General features: G+C 37.4%; 5 protein-coding genes across 8 annotated transcripts; 3 read left to right on the top strand and 2 right to left on the bottom strand.

Moving 5' to 3' along the window:
• The first annotated feature begins 11 nt into the window (after positions 1-11).
• LOC124188160 (B-cell receptor-associated protein 31) lies at positions 12-2,401 on the top strand. 2 transcript variants are annotated; one of them, XM_046580649.1, is made up of 3 exons: positions 12-165; positions 986-1,300; positions 1,450-2,401. In XM_046580649.1, the coding sequence occupies exons 2-3, from the start codon at positions 1,033-1,035 to the stop codon at positions 1,875-1,877; spliced, it is 696 nt and encodes a 231-aa protein (XP_046436605.1). In that variant the 5' UTR covers positions 12-165; positions 986-1,032; the 3' UTR covers positions 1,878-2,401. The 2 variants fall into 2 exon arrangements, with proteins under 2 accessions (XP_046436605.1, XP_046436606.1); XM_046580650.1 differs by lacking the exon at positions 12-165 and adding an exon at positions 386-524.
• Positions 2,402-3,836: 1,435 nt separating this feature from the next.
• LOC124180168 lies at positions 3,837-9,536 on the top strand. The gene is made up of 2 exons (XM_046565313.1): positions 3,837-4,040; positions 4,488-9,536. Exons 1-2 carry the CDS (start codon positions 3,856-3,858, stop codon positions 9,367-9,369), a joined length of 5,067 nt encoding a protein of 1,688 aa, XP_046421269.1. The 5' UTR covers positions 3,837-3,855; the 3' UTR covers positions 9,370-9,536.
• A 121-nt stretch (positions 9,537-9,657) lies between these two features.
• LOC124188163 (MICOS complex subunit MIC19) lies at positions 9,658-11,141 on the bottom strand. 2 transcript variants are annotated; one of them, XM_046580654.1, is made up of 3 exons: positions 10,932-11,141; positions 10,315-10,718; positions 9,658-9,955 (listed from the first exon to the last, which is right to left on the bottom strand). In XM_046580654.1, the coding sequence occupies exons 2-3, from the start codon at positions 10,709-10,711 to the stop codon at positions 9,780-9,782; spliced, it is 573 nt and encodes a 190-aa protein (XP_046436610.1). In that variant the 5' UTR covers positions 10,712-10,718; positions 10,932-11,141; the 3' UTR covers positions 9,658-9,779. The 2 variants fall into 2 exon arrangements, with proteins under 2 accessions (XP_046436610.1, XP_046436612.1); XM_046580656.1 differs by having other exon boundaries at positions 10,315-10,713.
• A 260-nt stretch (positions 11,142-11,401) lies between these two features.
• LOC124188148 (alpha-(1,3)-fucosyltransferase 10) lies at positions 11,402-13,788 on the bottom strand. The gene is made up of 7 exons (XM_046580621.1): positions 13,640-13,788; positions 13,469-13,514; positions 13,255-13,382; positions 12,934-13,153; positions 12,667-12,856; positions 12,232-12,409; positions 11,402-12,134 (listed from the first exon to the last, which is right to left on the bottom strand). The coding sequence occupies exons 1-7, from the start codon at positions 13,706-13,708 to the stop codon at positions 11,640-11,642; spliced, it is 1,326 nt and encodes a 441-aa protein (XP_046436577.1). The 5' UTR covers positions 13,709-13,788; the 3' UTR covers positions 11,402-11,639.
• A 272-nt stretch (positions 13,789-14,060) lies between these two features.
• On the top strand, positions 14,061-16,618 carry LOC124188144 (BTB/POZ domain-containing protein 17). Of its 2 annotated transcripts, XM_046580612.1 has the most exons (4): positions 14,061-14,196; positions 14,733-14,841; positions 14,956-15,096; positions 15,205-16,618. In XM_046580612.1, exons 2-4 carry the CDS (start codon positions 14,746-14,748, stop codon positions 16,462-16,464), a joined length of 1,497 nt encoding a protein of 498 aa, XP_046436568.1. In that variant the 5' UTR covers positions 14,061-14,196; positions 14,733-14,745; the 3' UTR covers positions 16,465-16,618. The 2 variants fall into 2 exon arrangements, with proteins under 2 accessions (XP_046436568.1, XP_046436567.1); XM_046580611.1 differs by lacking the exon at positions 14,061-14,196 and having other exon boundaries at positions 14,603-14,841.
• Positions 16,619-17,505: the final 887 nt, after the last annotated feature.

Below are 17,505 nucleotides of genomic sequence, written 5' to 3'. Positions count from 1 at the left end.
GAAAACATAGCAACATTTACGGAGTACAACGTCACCCTGTAATTTATTTATAAACTCAGGAATATCCGTACCGTACTTTGTACTTAGCTGGACGTTACGCTGGGCGAATGAGTGGTTAGAGATTCAGGTATTGCTTGAACCGGCGTGCGACTTTCTAAAAACCACGTAAGTAGTTGAGCCATTAATCTAAAAATTTCGCTAACCAAGTGAAAATAGACGATTCAGCCATTTCATATGTAATCTTCTGCGCTAACGTGAAATTTTTTTTTATACCTTATCATCGCATTCGACAAGACAATATTCCTGTGAGATATGAGTACAAGACTCGCCTACATGTACGAGTTTCATTACGATTCAACAGTCAAATCCTTGCTCCCCGCCATCTCCTCGTTACATACATTTTTAGCCTTGCATCGACACAGAATATTTGTCAAATTCATAAATAGTATTGCGTCATAGGCTGAAGCTATCTGATCAAAGTTTGTAAAGTCGGTTGTGATTCACTTTTAAATCTTAGTATACAGGTATTGCATTTGATCTCATGTCCTTACTGATTTTTTTTTTTTTTGTGACAATTCTCATTACTTTACTCATTTTTCTTGAGCCAAAGAATAATTCAGGCCGTTCAAGTTTTTGGATATATTCAATAGTGTAAAATCGACTCGCATCCTCAGATACAGTATTTTGTAATAGATATCTGTAATTTGGGTAATCTTGGGTCTTTTTGGTCTTATGCTGACAGTAATCGACACTAGCAAGTCAGAAAAAAATTACTGAATGCTTAAATAAAATGGGCTCAAGAGTTTCCCATTTTTCATTTGTAATTCATCCATTGGTCAGTCTATCATAGTACAATAATATCTTGGATGTGACGATTTAATTTAATTCAAAATTCACCCGGGCTAGAAACGACAGACATTTAAAAACTTTTCAGTACTTGATATTAACCAAGCGTGTAATTGAAATTGTTTATTATTATTTTCAGATATATTCTTCTGAAAGATAAGAAAGCAAGAAAAAACGGTAATAAAGATGAGCTTGCAATGGACGATTATCGCTTCTTTTTTATATGTGGAAATAGCTGTTGTTCTGCTCCTCGTTTTGCCAATAGCATCCCCGAAGAGTTGGCAACGGCTTTTCAAGTCCAGATTCCTTCAGAGCTTGAGCAGTCAAGCGTCGATATACTTTTTAGTCCTGCTGGCCATTTTGGTATTATTTTTGCTAGATGCGATTCGAGAAATGCGCAAGTATTCTAACATAGAGACTGGGGAACATGTTCATTTAAATACAGAAATGCAAGGTACGAAATTTGTATACTATTATTTGTTGAAAAATGAAGTGCATCTGTAATTCAAAATTCAAAAAATGGGACTACTACTGTATGTGGGTTAATGTGTTTTCGTAGAAATAACATTCTTTGATAACTAAATACAATTGCATAAATTATAGGTAATATGCGGCTGTTTCGGGCTCAACGGAATTTTTATATTTCTGGATTTTCGCTCTTTCTGAGCCTTGTGATCCGTCGCTTGGTTACACTGATTTCGGCCCAAGCAACGCTATTGGCACAAAGTGAGGCAGCTATGCGGCAAGCAGTGTCTGCCACCACCACAGCAAAATCTCTACTGGCACAGAAATCATCAGGAGAAAGTGCCCAGAATGATTCCAACGAGGCTCACGACAAAGCAGTTTCTGAGCTTAAAAATCAAATCAAAGGCTTAAATAAACAAATTTCTGAGCTCGAAGCGGAATTGCAAAAGGAAAAGAAAGACAAAGAAGCAGTCACATCGCAAGCAAAATCTCTTGTGCAGGAATATGATCGACTGAGCGAAGAACACGCCAAGTTGCAATCTAGCGGAGACAAAAAAGTGGAATAATTTTCACCATACTTCCTTTTGCGCAAAAGAGATGGTATTTGTTTGTAATTCTAGCTATAAAAATAATGTTATATTTTTATTGTAGGATTTTCAAAGCTGCATTGTTTGATTATTGAAGTTCTCAGCAAGTCTTTCTCTTATATTTATCTTTGAATGCTTGAATATTTCATGTTTGTACATAGCAACAATTACATTGTAACGGATTTAATATTGCTAATTTTTTTCTAAAATTTGGTGAGGTGCTTGAGCATTTGTAATTTCATTATGGTAAAAAGTTACGTAGAAATGAGGGCTTTTAAAGTTTTTAAATGATATACATTCGTCAGTTTAAAATATCAATCAGAGTCTAAAATTATGAATAGCATTAACCGGCTGTTGTTTATTAATTACCATTAGAGCAATTTTTAATATCGTTAAACGTATAAACGTAACGTCTATGATGTTTCCTGGTATTGTATGCATATTTTTGAACTGTTTGTATTACCTTTTATAGTTTCTTGAATACAAGAAGTATGTGAAAATTATTATCATCGATCTGATCTTCTTGCATCCCCAATTGTGATTACTCAGTACAGAAATGTTGTTCTATGATAGTGCGACAATGAAAAAACCTACGTATGATGTGAATTCCCATATATATAACAATATTATTGGTCACTAGAAATATTTTTACTCAAACAAAACATGTACACATGTTGGAAAAAAAACAAAAAACTAAACTTGTTGACAAAATATCTAGTAGGCTAGATAAATATGACTTGTAAAGCTACATCGTGAAGAGACTATTAAACTTTATGGTGCTGTGATAATTACAAATTGAAATTGTGGAAAACTTTTACTAACATGCAAGTGGAAGGTGTAGATAACAAGCCCAATAAACTAAGTTTGGATATAAGTGACAGTAATGCTACAAAACTACATGAAAACACAAGTCAGAACTCAGAGTCAAAATTTGAGCAACAATATTCTGGCATTAATTGGGAAAACGCAATATTCTTACCATTTGATGCATTCTTTGCCAAACTGATAATACTGTCTGTCATTCTTTTGATTTTCACTGTAATCTACAAAATTGCATACAGTGTAAATACCACCCTTTATATACCAGAATACTACGTCATACCAAGCTGCGACGTGATTTACATGACTGATACCATCCTAAGAGTAGTCCACAGCATGTTTACTAGGATACGAGAGATGCGTCAGTACTTGCCTACGAATTGGCTCTTACTTGTTATTGATATAACTTCGTTGATACCATTGAACTTGATTTACGATGTGTGGAATACCAGTAAAGACCGCACTAAGCAGACAGCTTACAGCGCACTTTTGTCAAACAAATTACTTAGAATCTACCGCTTGCCACTACATTTTCTCCAATATCGATCTGCGATTGGTGCTAGAAATTTGTGGAAACTCGCAATGGTCTACTTGACAATGTATCTCGTCTTAGGGCATATTTTAGCAGCGTTATTACATGCCATGGCATGCTGGAATTGCGAAGAGATGAACTGGACCTACAGCTTCCCAATTGATGTTCTCGACGCTTCCAAAAAGATTAATCAGTTTTTAGCAGCAATTACAGTTATGATGTCTGTTAGTTGGAACAATGCTCGGGGAAACATTTCAGCCACTGTACCTAGAGAGTGGTGTTTTTTCAGTTTTGCTATGGTCTCTGGGTTTTTAATGAAATCCATGTTCTACGCTTTCCTAGTCAACATTTTTAGGAGAAACATGTGGAGACACCTTACATTCATGTTGGAAATAAAGTAAGTAGTACCGAAGGTACTTTATTGTTCTATGCCCGCATTTCTAAACTTTGCAATCGAACAATTCAGTTTAATCAATTATGACTTGAAATTATGATGTTAGGTCCGAGGCAGACTTTGTTAAATCTTGGGGTGTATCGGGATATCTGAGAAATCAGCTGAATCTGTACCACTTGACACTGCTAAAAAATAGAGCTGGAATTAGAGAAATGCCAGAATTCTTCCATGCGCTACCTGGCCCTTTGCGTCGTTCGGTTCAACTTGATCTTCACTGGGAAATGCTACGACATTCACAGCTTTTTCGCAGCCAAGATATAGCTTTTAAACGTGCGCTTAGCTGTACAATGAGACATCAATATTTTCTTCCGGGTGAATATGTGTTTCGGGTAAACAGGTTAGTAGTGGGTTCATAAAAATAGTTTCACCATGAAATAAGTGGCATTGCCAAACATTGGAACAGAAAGTTAAGGCTCGAGATCGCCGCTACCTTCAATGCCTCGACTTCAGAATGAATCGCTGTGTACGTGAATTTGATTCAGAGTCATATTTTTTTATTCATTTTTTTCACAAAAACAGATTTCTAAACTGCTTAGTGTAAGAAACGTCGAAAACGTATAGGATGTTATGTCAGCTTGTAACTGAACTGAGGAATACAAATACAAAATGTTTGCTTACGGTCATTACATAAATAGAACCAATCATGAATCAAATAATAGTAGCTCATATAGCGACACAAAATAAAGGATATCAGCCTTGATGGTCGAGATCTGTACAGAACTTGCGATTGATAATCTGAGTGGTAAAATTGTTACCCTGCCTCAACAATTTATTCTGTTCACAGATACTCAGCAAAAATGATCTACATAGCTTCCGGCGTTTTGCAAGTATTGACTGAAGATGATGCGGAAACTCCGATATTGTCATTATCAAGTGGGAGTATATTAGGTGAAGGAAAACTACTCATACCCTCGACGTGTCGAGCAGACATTCGTACTGCAACTCATTCTGAAGTGCACATATTGGATGCGACGAGTCTTTACAGGCTATTGAATTTGTATCCCAAAGTAGCAGCTCATCTTCACCATAAACGAACCGCACGCACTGTGATTGCTGAAAACCTAAATAGACTGAAACACGGGCAGGTACGACGTTATAAAACTATATCAGAACATAATGGAATAAGTTGGATGAAAACGCAATGGCACGTAATTGAAGAGGCATCGAAATATGGTAACAATCACTTATCAATAGATTTAATACCAATCGATGGAACAAGGACTTCGCGATACCTTGAATTATTAGCTCTGAGTGAAAGAGTAGAATTAATGTCAAATGCCGTATGCTTGAGAATGAACTGCCCGTGTATTCTTGAACCAGAATCAAATTTTCTCAACTGGTGGGAAAAATTTAATGCCTTTGTGTCCCTTGTCATTATTTTGTTGTATCCATACTATATAACATTCACTCTAACTTTCCCCAATTGGCTCCTATTATTGGATACTATGTTTGTCATAACCAAAAGTATTGATATATTTATACAAGCTTCCACTGCGGTGAAGCTGGAGAATCGACTCCGAATAGTCGACATTGGACATTTACTGAGACTACGACTACAGACACTGTCTTTCATCATCGACATTATTGTTATATTGCCGATAGAATTGTTTATGATGACATTCGGAACACATTCTGCTGCTGAAGACGTACCTTATTACTCGTATTCGGCTTACAGAATCAACAGACTCTTGACGATTTATAGATTATATAAGTACATACTAAAACTGGAAGAACATTCAGAAACCAACATAGAATTGTTGAAATCGTGTAGGTCAGTTTTTACGTACGCGATTGCTGCATATTGGCTGGCGACTGCAACGTACTACGGCAGTTGTCGCTTAAGAGGATGTGGTGTAGATTCGTGGATTGGTTATTACACCAAACACGAAGAAGAAACTTATGGTAAAAAAGAATTGTTCTACAATCCTTTAATAACTACTATGTACTATATATTCAATACTCTAACAAGTTTGGGTGTATCTAAATTGATGCCTAGAAACAATTGGGAGATTTTAGAATTGGATGGAGTAATAATATTAAGTTTAATTATGTACGTTTACTTTTGCGCTGAATTGGGAGCGACACACATAATTTATTACGAGAGTAAAAATTCTGCTACAGAGCACCTCAAGTTGGTCACTCGATTTTTAAAACTTCATGGAAACTCATCAGACATTTCAACGCGCGTTCGAGATCACCTCGGCACGCAGTGGGAATATAAGAAATCGAATAGGAATGACAACAAAAGATTGTTAACCAATGTATGTCAAGATCTGTATGATAAAATAATTATTCACAACATCATGAAAACTTTGAGAGCTGTGCCCATATTTTATGAAGGAGACGAAAGTTTTTTGGAAATATTAGCTAAAAAGGCAAAGGTATTTCTCCTTACGAAAGATACAATGATCGCCCAAGCTGGGTTAAAAACCACAGCTATGTATGTGATACGAAATGGATACTGCCAAGTCGTTTCTGCGTTACCAAGCGATGTGGATAGGGACAGAAGCGAAATCGTTGGCCCTGGATCAATGGTACTGGTCGTTGAATTTCTGCATGATACTAATAATCTGGCTGATATACATACCATAACAACGTGTGAGATCATATCAATACAGCGAACTGATTTCTGGAATACCCTCAACATGTTTCCTGAGTTCAAAGCCCAATTTGAGAATGCCATCGACTACAGTTATTTCACTGGTAAGACTATAGAAAACTTGAGCGCAAGAAGTGGGAGCAACAAAATAACCAGGTACCCAAATTGGACAAATTTAGATGAAAAAGCAATCATCTCGGATTATATGGCACCGTTCAAAAGGATCGGAATGTTTTCTTTTATTCGTCATTTAATGTTACGACGTGGCATAAATCCGCACGGAAAAAACTTCCGGCATTGGGAAGAATTTCGCGAAGTCGTATGCTTTCTAAGCGCATTATTTTATCCAAAGTTCTTCACATCACTAGTACCATATCCTCATGCACGTTTAGCCGGTTACATGTTTGACGTTGTAGGGTTTGTAGATATTTATCTTCGCTTGCACCTTTCTTACTACAACGTAAACGGCATTATCGTCACTCATCCTCTCTGGACCACATTGCACTACATGACCACTAGCTTCATTACAGATATTATAATGAGTACACCGCTGGAATTATTTGGATTACAAAATACATTCGGTAGTCAAAATACCCATTTGACAAAGGCCTGGTTTTACTTAATCACACGACCGCTTTTACTTTTTCGAATCTTTGGTAGATTTGCCACAATAAAGGATGATATCAAGCATAATCACACATGTGTGGCTTACTTTCGGTTTTTACTGACAGCTGGAGTTATGTTGAATGCTTTGTCGTGTGCCAATATGCTGTACAACTGTGAATTTCTACATGATAACGGTGTGTATCGTAACATTGAATGTACTTCGTACTCCTGGTTTTCAATGTCCCAATTTAAACAATATAACGATCCTTTATCAGTCTACTTGATATCTGTGTATTTTCACTCTACTTTTATGTTTCGTTGTGGTAATGGGGTAATATTAGTGGTAACAACTCTAGAAATGATCGTCATCATGCTAGTTTGCATGACATTGATACCTGCATGGTGGTTGATGATTGCCCAGATTACCTCCAACAAAGTTGGAGGTGATCTTAGTCTCGCGGATTACCGTCAAGAGATGCAAGCGATGCTCAGATATTTGAGAAACGAGGACGTTTCTTCAGTATTAATACTGCTATCTATCGAGGAGGTAGAACACCGTTGGAAGTGCTCCAAAGGATTGAACTGGAAGAAGCTCTTTAAAACTTTACCCTCCCAGCTTCATGAAGAGGTAGCAGTCGAACTGCATGGCCCAGCGTTGGCCAAAGTTAATCTACTCAAAGATCAGGATTTTAGCGCAACAAGATTACTGGCCTGTCGAGTCGAAAACACGTGCTACCGCAAAGATACGCCAATTATTCAACGCAATGAGGTCCAAGGTAACATTTACATTATCAAGAGCGGACTCGTCGATATTTTGGCAGCTGATGACACTTTAATCTGCTCACTTGGGCCTGGCGGTATTTTTGGTTCGTTCATGAGAAAAAAGCCTGTGAGACACACAATGCAAATGATGGCATCTGGCCATACTTCCCTATTTGTTATATCGGCTGAAGAATTTTATAACGTACTGGATCACTTTCCCGTTATACAGGAAAGACTATCTCGTGCCACGGCAATGGATGCAGAGTTTGTGGATATAGTTGCAGCAGCGTCAAACTTGGAGAATATGGAGAAGAAAGTAAGATCCCACAATAAAACCTGTCATGGGCTGATTTGTATTTCAACAAAGTCGAGATGGCACAAACATCTGCACTGGATTATATGTGTCCCTGTATCAATGATTAGCGTGTATCTAGTGACATCTCAAATCGCTTTGCAAGTTTTAACCATGCCTGTTAATTCCCTGATTTACACCTGTGACTTTTGTTTCTTTATCAAGATATTCGTTGGCTTTCACACAAATTTTGCTGACGAAAATTTAAATGCTTCCATCAATAATTACAAGCAGATGGTAAAAAAATACTTTGTCAAATGGAACTTATTTTGGCTAGACCTGCTGTGCTGTATTCCATTCGAAGTATTAGCGTATTCCGTCGACGAATCCCGAGTGAAGGCTAGACTTCTTACAGTTCTGAAGTTAAATCGACTCCTCAGATTATGTCACATATATCATTTTCAAACCGAGCACCAACGGCAGTTGGACATAAATCCAGTGAAACGTAGCATGTTTCTTTGCGCAACAAATATCTTGTTTGTTCACATGGGTGTTTGTCTGTGGATATTGATTGCATGTCACGAATCAGGGTGTAAACATAACATCCCACCAAATCACGAGGAGCGCCTCGTCTCCTCGAGGTTCCAGGCTATGCTTCTAGCTTATCAGTATAATTTCGATCTACTGACCTCAGTTGGATCTCATGACGTTCAGCCGACCACAATACCAGAAGTACTGGTAACGATATTTTTGATACTAGTTTATCAAGTAATGGCATTGAATTTACTAACAACTTTGGCTACATTCATTCACTTTGCTCAATATACATTCACGAATTTTGAAATCCAAGTTCAAAGGCTCTATTCATTTATGGAAAGTAAATCTCTCTCTCCTATCTTACTGCAACGAATATGGGAATACTGTTTGCAGCAGTGGCTGAGACAACAAGGGGCATGGATGCCCAGCATGATCTTGAGCATGCCCAATTTCTTACAAAATCAAATTATGTTTGACATATATGGCTACTTACTAACCGAATCCGAAATATTTCATGGATTGCACGAAGATTTCCTGTATCAGCTCACAGCTAGGATGAAGCGCTGTGTTTATTTTCCGAAAAATTACATTGTTCAAGCTGGTGATATCGACCATACAATGTATTTTATACACTCTGGAAAAGTTCAAGTTTTCGACAAGGCTAAGCCCAGTATGAGAGGGCTCGGAAGTATTCTTGGAGTCAAACAAGGTGTAACTACAGCTCTTCCTCATTTCAACGACGTCATTGCACTGACAGTGACAGACATCATGAGCTTGCATAAAGATGCATGGAAAGATTTACTTGCGGAATTTCCTTCTGCTAGAATAATTCTTTATGATAGAATTGCGCAGATGACAGAATTTTACTAAATTATTACAGCGTGTGTAAAATTTTTTAAAATTCACATTCTGTGTATTAAGAATTGCGCATTGTTTTGGAGGTGGTTCATTTCTTGTAAGTTTCAGAGCAATCATGTATATTTACAATATGCTAGGTTTATGCAGAATTTAAAGAGTAAGTTTTGATAATTTTCTAGGTCTAATTATGGGCAATCCATAGCGGTGCTTTTCAATCAAAAATCCAACCCAAATAACGCTGTCCACTTAATTGAGATCATATCACGCTAAATTTTGCAATGTTAAGAAAATTGGCCTAGGTTTGCAATGTGAACAATAAATATTTTATTCATACCAACTGCTGTACAATCTGTTGAAAACTAAACATTCAAACTCCAACAAAGGAAAGTAAAATTAATAAACTGCTAAGTTCATGACATATCTCAGCATCGAGCAGCGATGATTTTTGCACGACGTTGATCCACGCAGTTGGAAAATTTTTCGACCAAAGTGGAGCACTTTAATATTTCCTTGGGATTTTCTTGATAGCATTTTAGTACTTCAGTGCTATTCTCAGTGCAGGGAGGTCTTGGCAATTTGGTTGACGGAGCCTTTTTACCTACAAGTCACGTAATCAGGTGAGTATAATGAAAACGATTGAAACTTCTACAGCAACTTTGGCCGGAGAATAGTTTTGAGAAGTATAATAATAACAGATTCAAAGCACAATTTAATTGTGGAGAATTTTCCAGATGCGTTTCTTCAGCAAGTGATGGGAGCACAAAAAATGAGATCTGTGATCAATGTTGGCTTGTGAATAGCCTTAGATGTTAGTAATCACGTCTTGCAATTCTACCAAGGTTGTTGCAGTGATTTTATACATTTGATTTAAAATTTCAATTAAGAGTGAAGAATGACATCTTTAGGAAAATAACACCTTTTTCAACTCAGCAGTGTGCAAATCTGCTGTTCAATTACCATCTGTAAACTCGTCGACTGCTTTCTTGTACTCAGTTTCCATGATAGTATCAATTTTTTCATGATTTTTTTCCAAGTTTTGAAGACGTCGCTGCCAGTACTGATCCTGGCTCTTGAGTTCTTCCTCTTTCTGCTGTTGGATTTCAAGAGCTGATATAGTATATTCTGGATAATGATAAACTGCCACTCCATTCGACAGAGCTCCCTGACCAGGGAGGATTGGAACCCCACTGGGCAGTGACAACAGATTGGATGGCTGAGCATCCCTTACGTCCTTGGATCCAATTTCATCCTCGGCACCCTGAAGTCGCTGGACAACTGCGTTTGACACTTGAATCACTCCGACTACCTCATCGTTTGAAATGGTTAGCTTTCTGGCACTTTGACCTGATCCCATGACTAGACTACCACAGGAAAATATCCTGCTTAAAACTTGATAAATATAACTTTTAACCTCTATAAATTAGGATTTTGTTTTTCTAACGTAGGTTACTGGAGACCCTGGGGACGGTATTAGAAGAGATTTTTTTCGATGTGGTTCACCGTATTTTCCCTAAACTAACGATAGGATTTCCCCAGTATCTATTATAAGTTTATACTCAGTACTATCCAATCACCGTCTTTCAACGCGGGCAACAATTTATGTGGATGAAGTTACATAAATTCAGAATTTATCTATCGTCGTCGGAACTCTTGTTCAAGTACTACTTTCTAGGTCCAAGTTTTAATTAATGCAAATTGCCAAGTTCACTGCATACACCGACTAGCCACTAAAAATCGGTATTCTGATTGCGAGTTACGAGATGGTTACGACAGACGAGACCTCGCGTGCACTTCGTGTGACTTCTTCTTTCAATGCGCTGTGCCACGAACCTGATTTGAGGCAACACCCTCTACCGACGTACAAGCTCAGTTGCGTGCGATGCGGGGAATCAGGATAGCTTACAATTAGGTAGAGGGACGCATCAAGATCTGTCGTGTGCAGTGGATGAAATCGAGGATTCCGTGTATTACTCATCAAATTCATGTGCCCTGTCTAATTTTAATGTACATTGTCATTTACTAAATTGTTTTTTCCAATTTGCGGTGAGGTTCACTCGATCGATTTCGCCACTGATTGTGAAAACTTTCATATTGAATCGCTCAATTCAATCTTTTCCACATCTACTAGACTTTTAACTGAATAGAAGTGGTACCCTGGCAACATCTGTGTAATTTTGATGAGCTCTGTAGAAAAGTGCCGAAGCAAAGTAAATACGGTTATTCTGTTTTTTTTACATAGAATTCAAAGTAAATATACCGTAATTAAGAACAATATTTTTATTTCAGCAATCTCTTTCTGGATCAAATGTTGACAATTGTTCATCAAAACTCTGTCGATCAATGCTTATATTACGCAAGACTAGTTGAGCCAATAATTTTGCTTTGCATCTACCAATAATGAATTCATCCACCCAAAAATTGCTTTTATCTACTGTATTGGTCAGCGGATTCACAGGTAGCGGGCAATTGTAGTGAACCTTATTGACAATATAAGAATTCCGTTCCTCTAATTTATCGAATGATCTTTGACAGACTAGACATTCAAATGACCGGACGTAATTTCCAAATTCATTCGGTACATCTTTTTCCCGATTGCTTAGAGCATTCCGAAGACGAGGATTTGTTATTCGTTCATTTAAATTTCTAGATATCTTGTGCGAGATATACTCGCTATAGCGTGACTCATCTGTTGTCAGGAGGAGCAAGAAATTTGCAAGTTCCTTGGGCCCTGCAAAGTCTCTCACGGATATAGCTGAATTTTTATTTGGTAGCCAATCCTGCAAATGAAGTTTAGAAATAAAGTACATAAATACGTTGAAGAATATGTTTACATGTTAGATAGAAAACTGTTCTAAGATTTGAACATTTTACTACCTTGAAAGATTGCGAGCCGTAGTATACCGGTATTGATCCAACCATCAGCGGTCTCCATAATTTTTCAGTGATGTAATCATCACAAACTGCATTTTCAAAGGCTAGCGTAAATTTGTACTGAGCTGTCAAGGAAAGAAATTCACTGTCTCTTAAGGAGCTCACATGGTCTAGTCTCAACCTGAACAAACGAAGAACATTGTCACGTAAGGCAGATGTCCCAACTACCGATTGGTAGTCTGAATGTACTCTTTGAATTGTTTATGGTGGCAATTAGAAAAGTATCATCAAAGTATCAAGATTCTATTTTTCAGACAAATTGCTGCTGGCTTGTATGATATGAAAGTCCACAACTATAATCAACGAGTATTAATCTTGGAGGATAAAGAGCTTGGTGAACGGTGCTTACCTCATCGATGAGTAGGATCTTAAACTTACCTTTCTGGGAGTTTTTTATTATTTAAACATGCTCCATAAGAATCAATGGAAATATACTCCATGAGTTCCTTAACGTATGAATCTCTCATGCTTGCTGTATTACAATCTGATTGAATGTACAGCAATGGTGCGAGTCCTTTCTCCCTTATTAATCTACTTTTTTCCTCTAATGGTACAAAATATTTTGTCCCTATAAAATTTTTAATTAATATTGACATTTGGTAATCTTCAAAACACAATCTTTTACACTTATTTCAAGAGTTGTACCTATCAAGTCTTCTTCACTGTCTAAATCAACCAAAGTCAATGGCACATCACTAAACCGACTAAAAGTTGCTGAGTGATTGAATAAAGCAAGAGCAGTTTCCGATGTTAGCATGGGAATATTTCTAGGTGATTCTTCGTGCAGTAGTCCCCAGTCAATACTACCTCTCCGTGGCAAAGGTAATTCGTCAAATTCAATATTACTACCATAAAATAAAATGCTCTAAAAATGAGCCAAATCAATTAATGATGAAAAATATTGAGCAATTTTTACAAGGTAAAATACGATCCATTTTTTTCAAAGGCTAGTATGGTTTGACTCACGCTGAGGAAATTGTGCGATACAAAGGTTCGATTCTGTGTGAAATAACACTTGACTTGACCACAGTGTTCCAATCGGCCCTGATTACCTGTGAAAGGTGTCCACCACAGTATCACTGGAACCTTGATATCTGAGATTAGAATTATGAACCATTTTAATGGATATGCTACGATAATATTAACAAAAATATGCTAATTTACTTATATAAATCATTACCTTCGAATGGTATTTCATAACCCTCGTAGATGCGCATAAGCCAAAACTGTGGCAGAAATGAAAATATTTTATACTTATTATTTATAAATATTGATCTTGAAAAGATTCTTAACATTTTACTAATGAAGATTCCTTGAGAACTATAATAAAATACATGCATAATTAGTTTACCTGAGAAATAATGAATATACTGCTTGCAGCGAGCGTTACCCAAAGACATTTTCTCAAATAGCATGCCATTTTTCACAAGAGTTACATTGGGTTGTAGCTGCTTGTGCCAACGCTTGTGCGTACGACAATGGTTGAGGATACCTCCAAGTATCTATCTGCTTCAGACAGAGGATGTCCGGCATGGGCAGAACAACCTATAGAATATTAGTATGAACAATAAATGTATGATAAATGTAACGTGTGTACAGATACCGAAAAAGACTGCTGATTGGCTCGAAAAAAGTTTGAGCCAGTAGTACAGCACCACAGAAGTACCTACAACTAAAGATTTGTTTAAATTTAAAAAGTTTTAAAAATAGCCGGAAGTTAAACTGTTTTTCCTAAAATAGAAATATGCCCAACAAACTGACGACGGTATTTCTTATTTCGCTGTACTCGGTATCCCTGCTTAGAATCGAATAATTCACAGGACGACATTGGTATCGTTACCAGCATGTTTTAGACTGGTTCTGTTGACACCAGTTGAGTGACGCCGGCGCCCAGCGCTGGATTCTTTGGTAAGACGACGCTGATTAATTAACCGTGTTTGAAGTCTAACGGTCACCCTTGGATCGTACCAAGATCATACCAGTTACCGCTTCGATGCGGTCTTTCGATAATACAAGAATGAACAAACACGTAATTCCCGAATTCTGCAACAAATTTGTTCCTGAGCGCAGCTCTGCTAACCGTTGCAAGTGAGGTTATGTTGTCAACGCTGTTCTTGGGCTATGCTGCTCGAGTTCCTGACATTCGTGTGTTCAGGTTTATCACTGTTTATCATTGAACCTTGAATGAGATATTGTGTACCAAAGTGATTTCAACCAGTGATTCTGCATTGTGCTTCTTGTACAGTCATTTTCCGAAACACGTATGCCCGCCTATAATTGTCAACAGTTATGAAGGCTGTTTCGTCTTACTCGGGCATAGACTTTGATCGAAAAAAAATGCAGTAACAAAAGTTTTGAAGGACGTTGCCGATAGACCTACATCGTCCGCAAAGTATGTCCTTATTTTTCTCCATACCATTGATCAAGGATATAATTTCTGGTAGTGCGGTCAGACGGATGACGGGGGCTTCTGACATGGAGAACAAGGAAGGCAAAGCTTCTGGTTCAAGGCCGAGTCCTATCGGAGAGCCAGAAAATTCAGGTTCCATTGAGGTATGTATCACTTACCTAACAAGAAAGCATGATACGTGCATATATGTAAAATGAAAGGATCCTTTTTTATTAGCGCCCAGCTTGTAATTATTTTCTGGCATTGTCTCATTTCAGGTTGATAATTCGAGTACGGTACTGTTGAAAATTGCAACACTGTATGCCGAACGACTGATGAATGATATTTGTTTGGTAGTCAATGGTGTCGAGTATCCAGCTCATCGTTTGATACTTTGTGCCTCCAGCGATGTGTTTCAGGTAAATGATTGCCCTGTTATATCTGCAAATGTTTGGAACTTGGTCATCTTTATTTTTTTTTTTTTTTTACAGCGAATCTAACTGCTCGCGCCATGTTAATTGTTTCAGGTAATGCTGATGAGCCCACAATGGACAGAATCGCAAGAGAGCAGAGTCACATTGCAAGAGACACCGCAGTGTGCTACAATATTCAGTGAATTCTTACGCTACTTTTATACGGGTCAAATACGAATTAATTATGGCACAGTTCTGCCCATACTGTCTCTTGCCGACAAGTATAATGTTAGGGATCTAATTTCACTCTGCATAAACTACATGCAAAGCCATATCCTTGCAGCTGCTACTCATGGCACACTTGTTTCTTGGCTACAGTACACTACAAACTGTGGGCATCACGCGGTTGCTCAATCCTGCCAGAATTTCATTAAATGGAACTTTGAATTGGTTTCAAAAACCGCTGATTTTGGAAATTTTGAACCAGATGTTCTTGTCTCTCTGCTTCACCAGAGTAGTTTGGTTATCCGAGACGAAATGACCCTGTACGAATGCTTAGAGTCTTGGCTGAATCACCAAACCAATCGTTTGAAAACTGAGCTACTTCCATCAGATCTAGAAATAACCGTGGAACAGATTGTTGTTGCAGTCATGTCCTGCGTCAGATTCCCAATGATGTCACCTAGACAGTTGGCAAAATTGTTGCTTTCACCACTGACAAAAAAGTACAAGGAATTCTTCGTTGAGAGGATGGCTATCGGAATGTCCTTCCATTCTGGTCAACAAGACAGGGTAGATGAAGTGATTAGAACTGAAGAAGACGGCGGATTACTTTTTGAGCCTAGGCTTTACACGATAGATACGTGCAGTTCGTTGCTCACAATAGAAAACTTTCGTAGCTTACCTTCTTACCATACAAGAACATTGGTATTTTCCAGTCATTCTTATTTAGCTGAATGTGCCGGAGATCGAACCTGTGAATGGGTTGTAGACATTTACCCAAAAGGTGTGTGGTTCAAAAAGTTTTTCCTAATAGTTTGGCAGGGTAATGTTGAAGTGCCGGAATATGTGATGAGGTCAGTAAGACTGTCCCTGACGTGCAGAGAGCCACCACCAAACGGTGAATCTGACATGCGAGTAAAAATAGGGGTTTTGTTCTATGGTCTACAAGACAGTGTGGAACACATAGCCAGAGTGACTGAGGTTATTCATCGATTTAGTAAGGACGACAGAGTTCTTAATTTAGATCATCTGTTGCCGTTTGAAGAACTTAATCCTCAACAAGCAACGGCTGGAAATGTTATTTCCCCATTTCTTGTTGGTCCCAATAAGGATATGCTCAAACTACACATTGTCATATCTCCTGCTAATTGATTCCAGAGAAAATCGAATGAAGTAATCTCGATCGACTGACAATTTTATGTTGTTTCAATTATATTTATTGCGAGTACGTATTATCTTCAGGTTTGCAGTAATTTCTGGCTAATACGAATGATACAGGAGTCACACGATTCTCTCGGAGTGATGTTTTATTTGTTACATAAAATAACTATTCATGAAAATGATTTGAAAAGATTGGTAAAAGAACTTTTTAAACATAATTGTTATGCCAATAGCCAATAGTGCATGTATATATCTATGTACAAACGAATATTTTGTACTGGGAAGATAATTATTTCCCATAGTCTTTTCCAAGAATAAAATTTAACAAATCACTCCACAGATATGCAAACATTTATCATGTTTGGCTTCTTCTGTCACAATTCTTTTCAACCGTAATCGCATACTACTTGAAATTATGGAACGTATCTTTGAAAATACCACTGAATTTTCGTAAAGAAACGATGTGGTGTTTAGTACAATCCGTAGCCTTGCTATACTCATATGTGACACAAACTCTGAATTAAAACTGTAATCATACAGTTACGTATATTGTAATAGTCTCGTGATTATTTACCTTGTTAATACTATATTTCACGAATAAAATATTGTTTGGTCGTAAAATAAAAACCCCATTATTAAAAATCTAATTGTTTGATCTATAGTACAAATTTAAAACCTGCTATTCATTGCATATGTAGTGTAAAATCAGTATTACAGTTCTGCAAGGAGTATGCATTCAATTCTTTCTGATTGTTGTTGACCTCAATTCACAATCAGTGAAGAGAACTATATATCAAGTGAAGTGAAAGTTGTTAGGAGACGTGTTACTCTTATACACCCAGACGACGCTAGTGAAGCTAGTATCACAGATTGCAAGCGGAGTTGGCATACATTCTACAATATTTCGTGAGTATTTTACCTGGATAAAAACATTGCTGAACATCTCTTGATAAAAATAATCGAGTGAAATTTTTCTTGATTACCAGAGTAATATCAGTGTTTGACTTTAGCTTCGTAATCAAAATATGAAGT

The sequence above is a fragment of the Neodiprion fabricii genome, chromosome 1, assembly GCF_021155785.1.
Source record: "Neodiprion fabricii isolate iyNeoFabr1 chromosome 1, iyNeoFabr1.1, whole genome shotgun sequence".
In the NCBI taxonomy this organism is placed as follows: Eukaryota; Metazoa; Arthropoda; class Insecta; order Hymenoptera; family Diprionidae; genus Neodiprion; species Neodiprion fabricii.
This window is presented reverse-complemented; position numbering and strand designations above follow the sequence as displayed.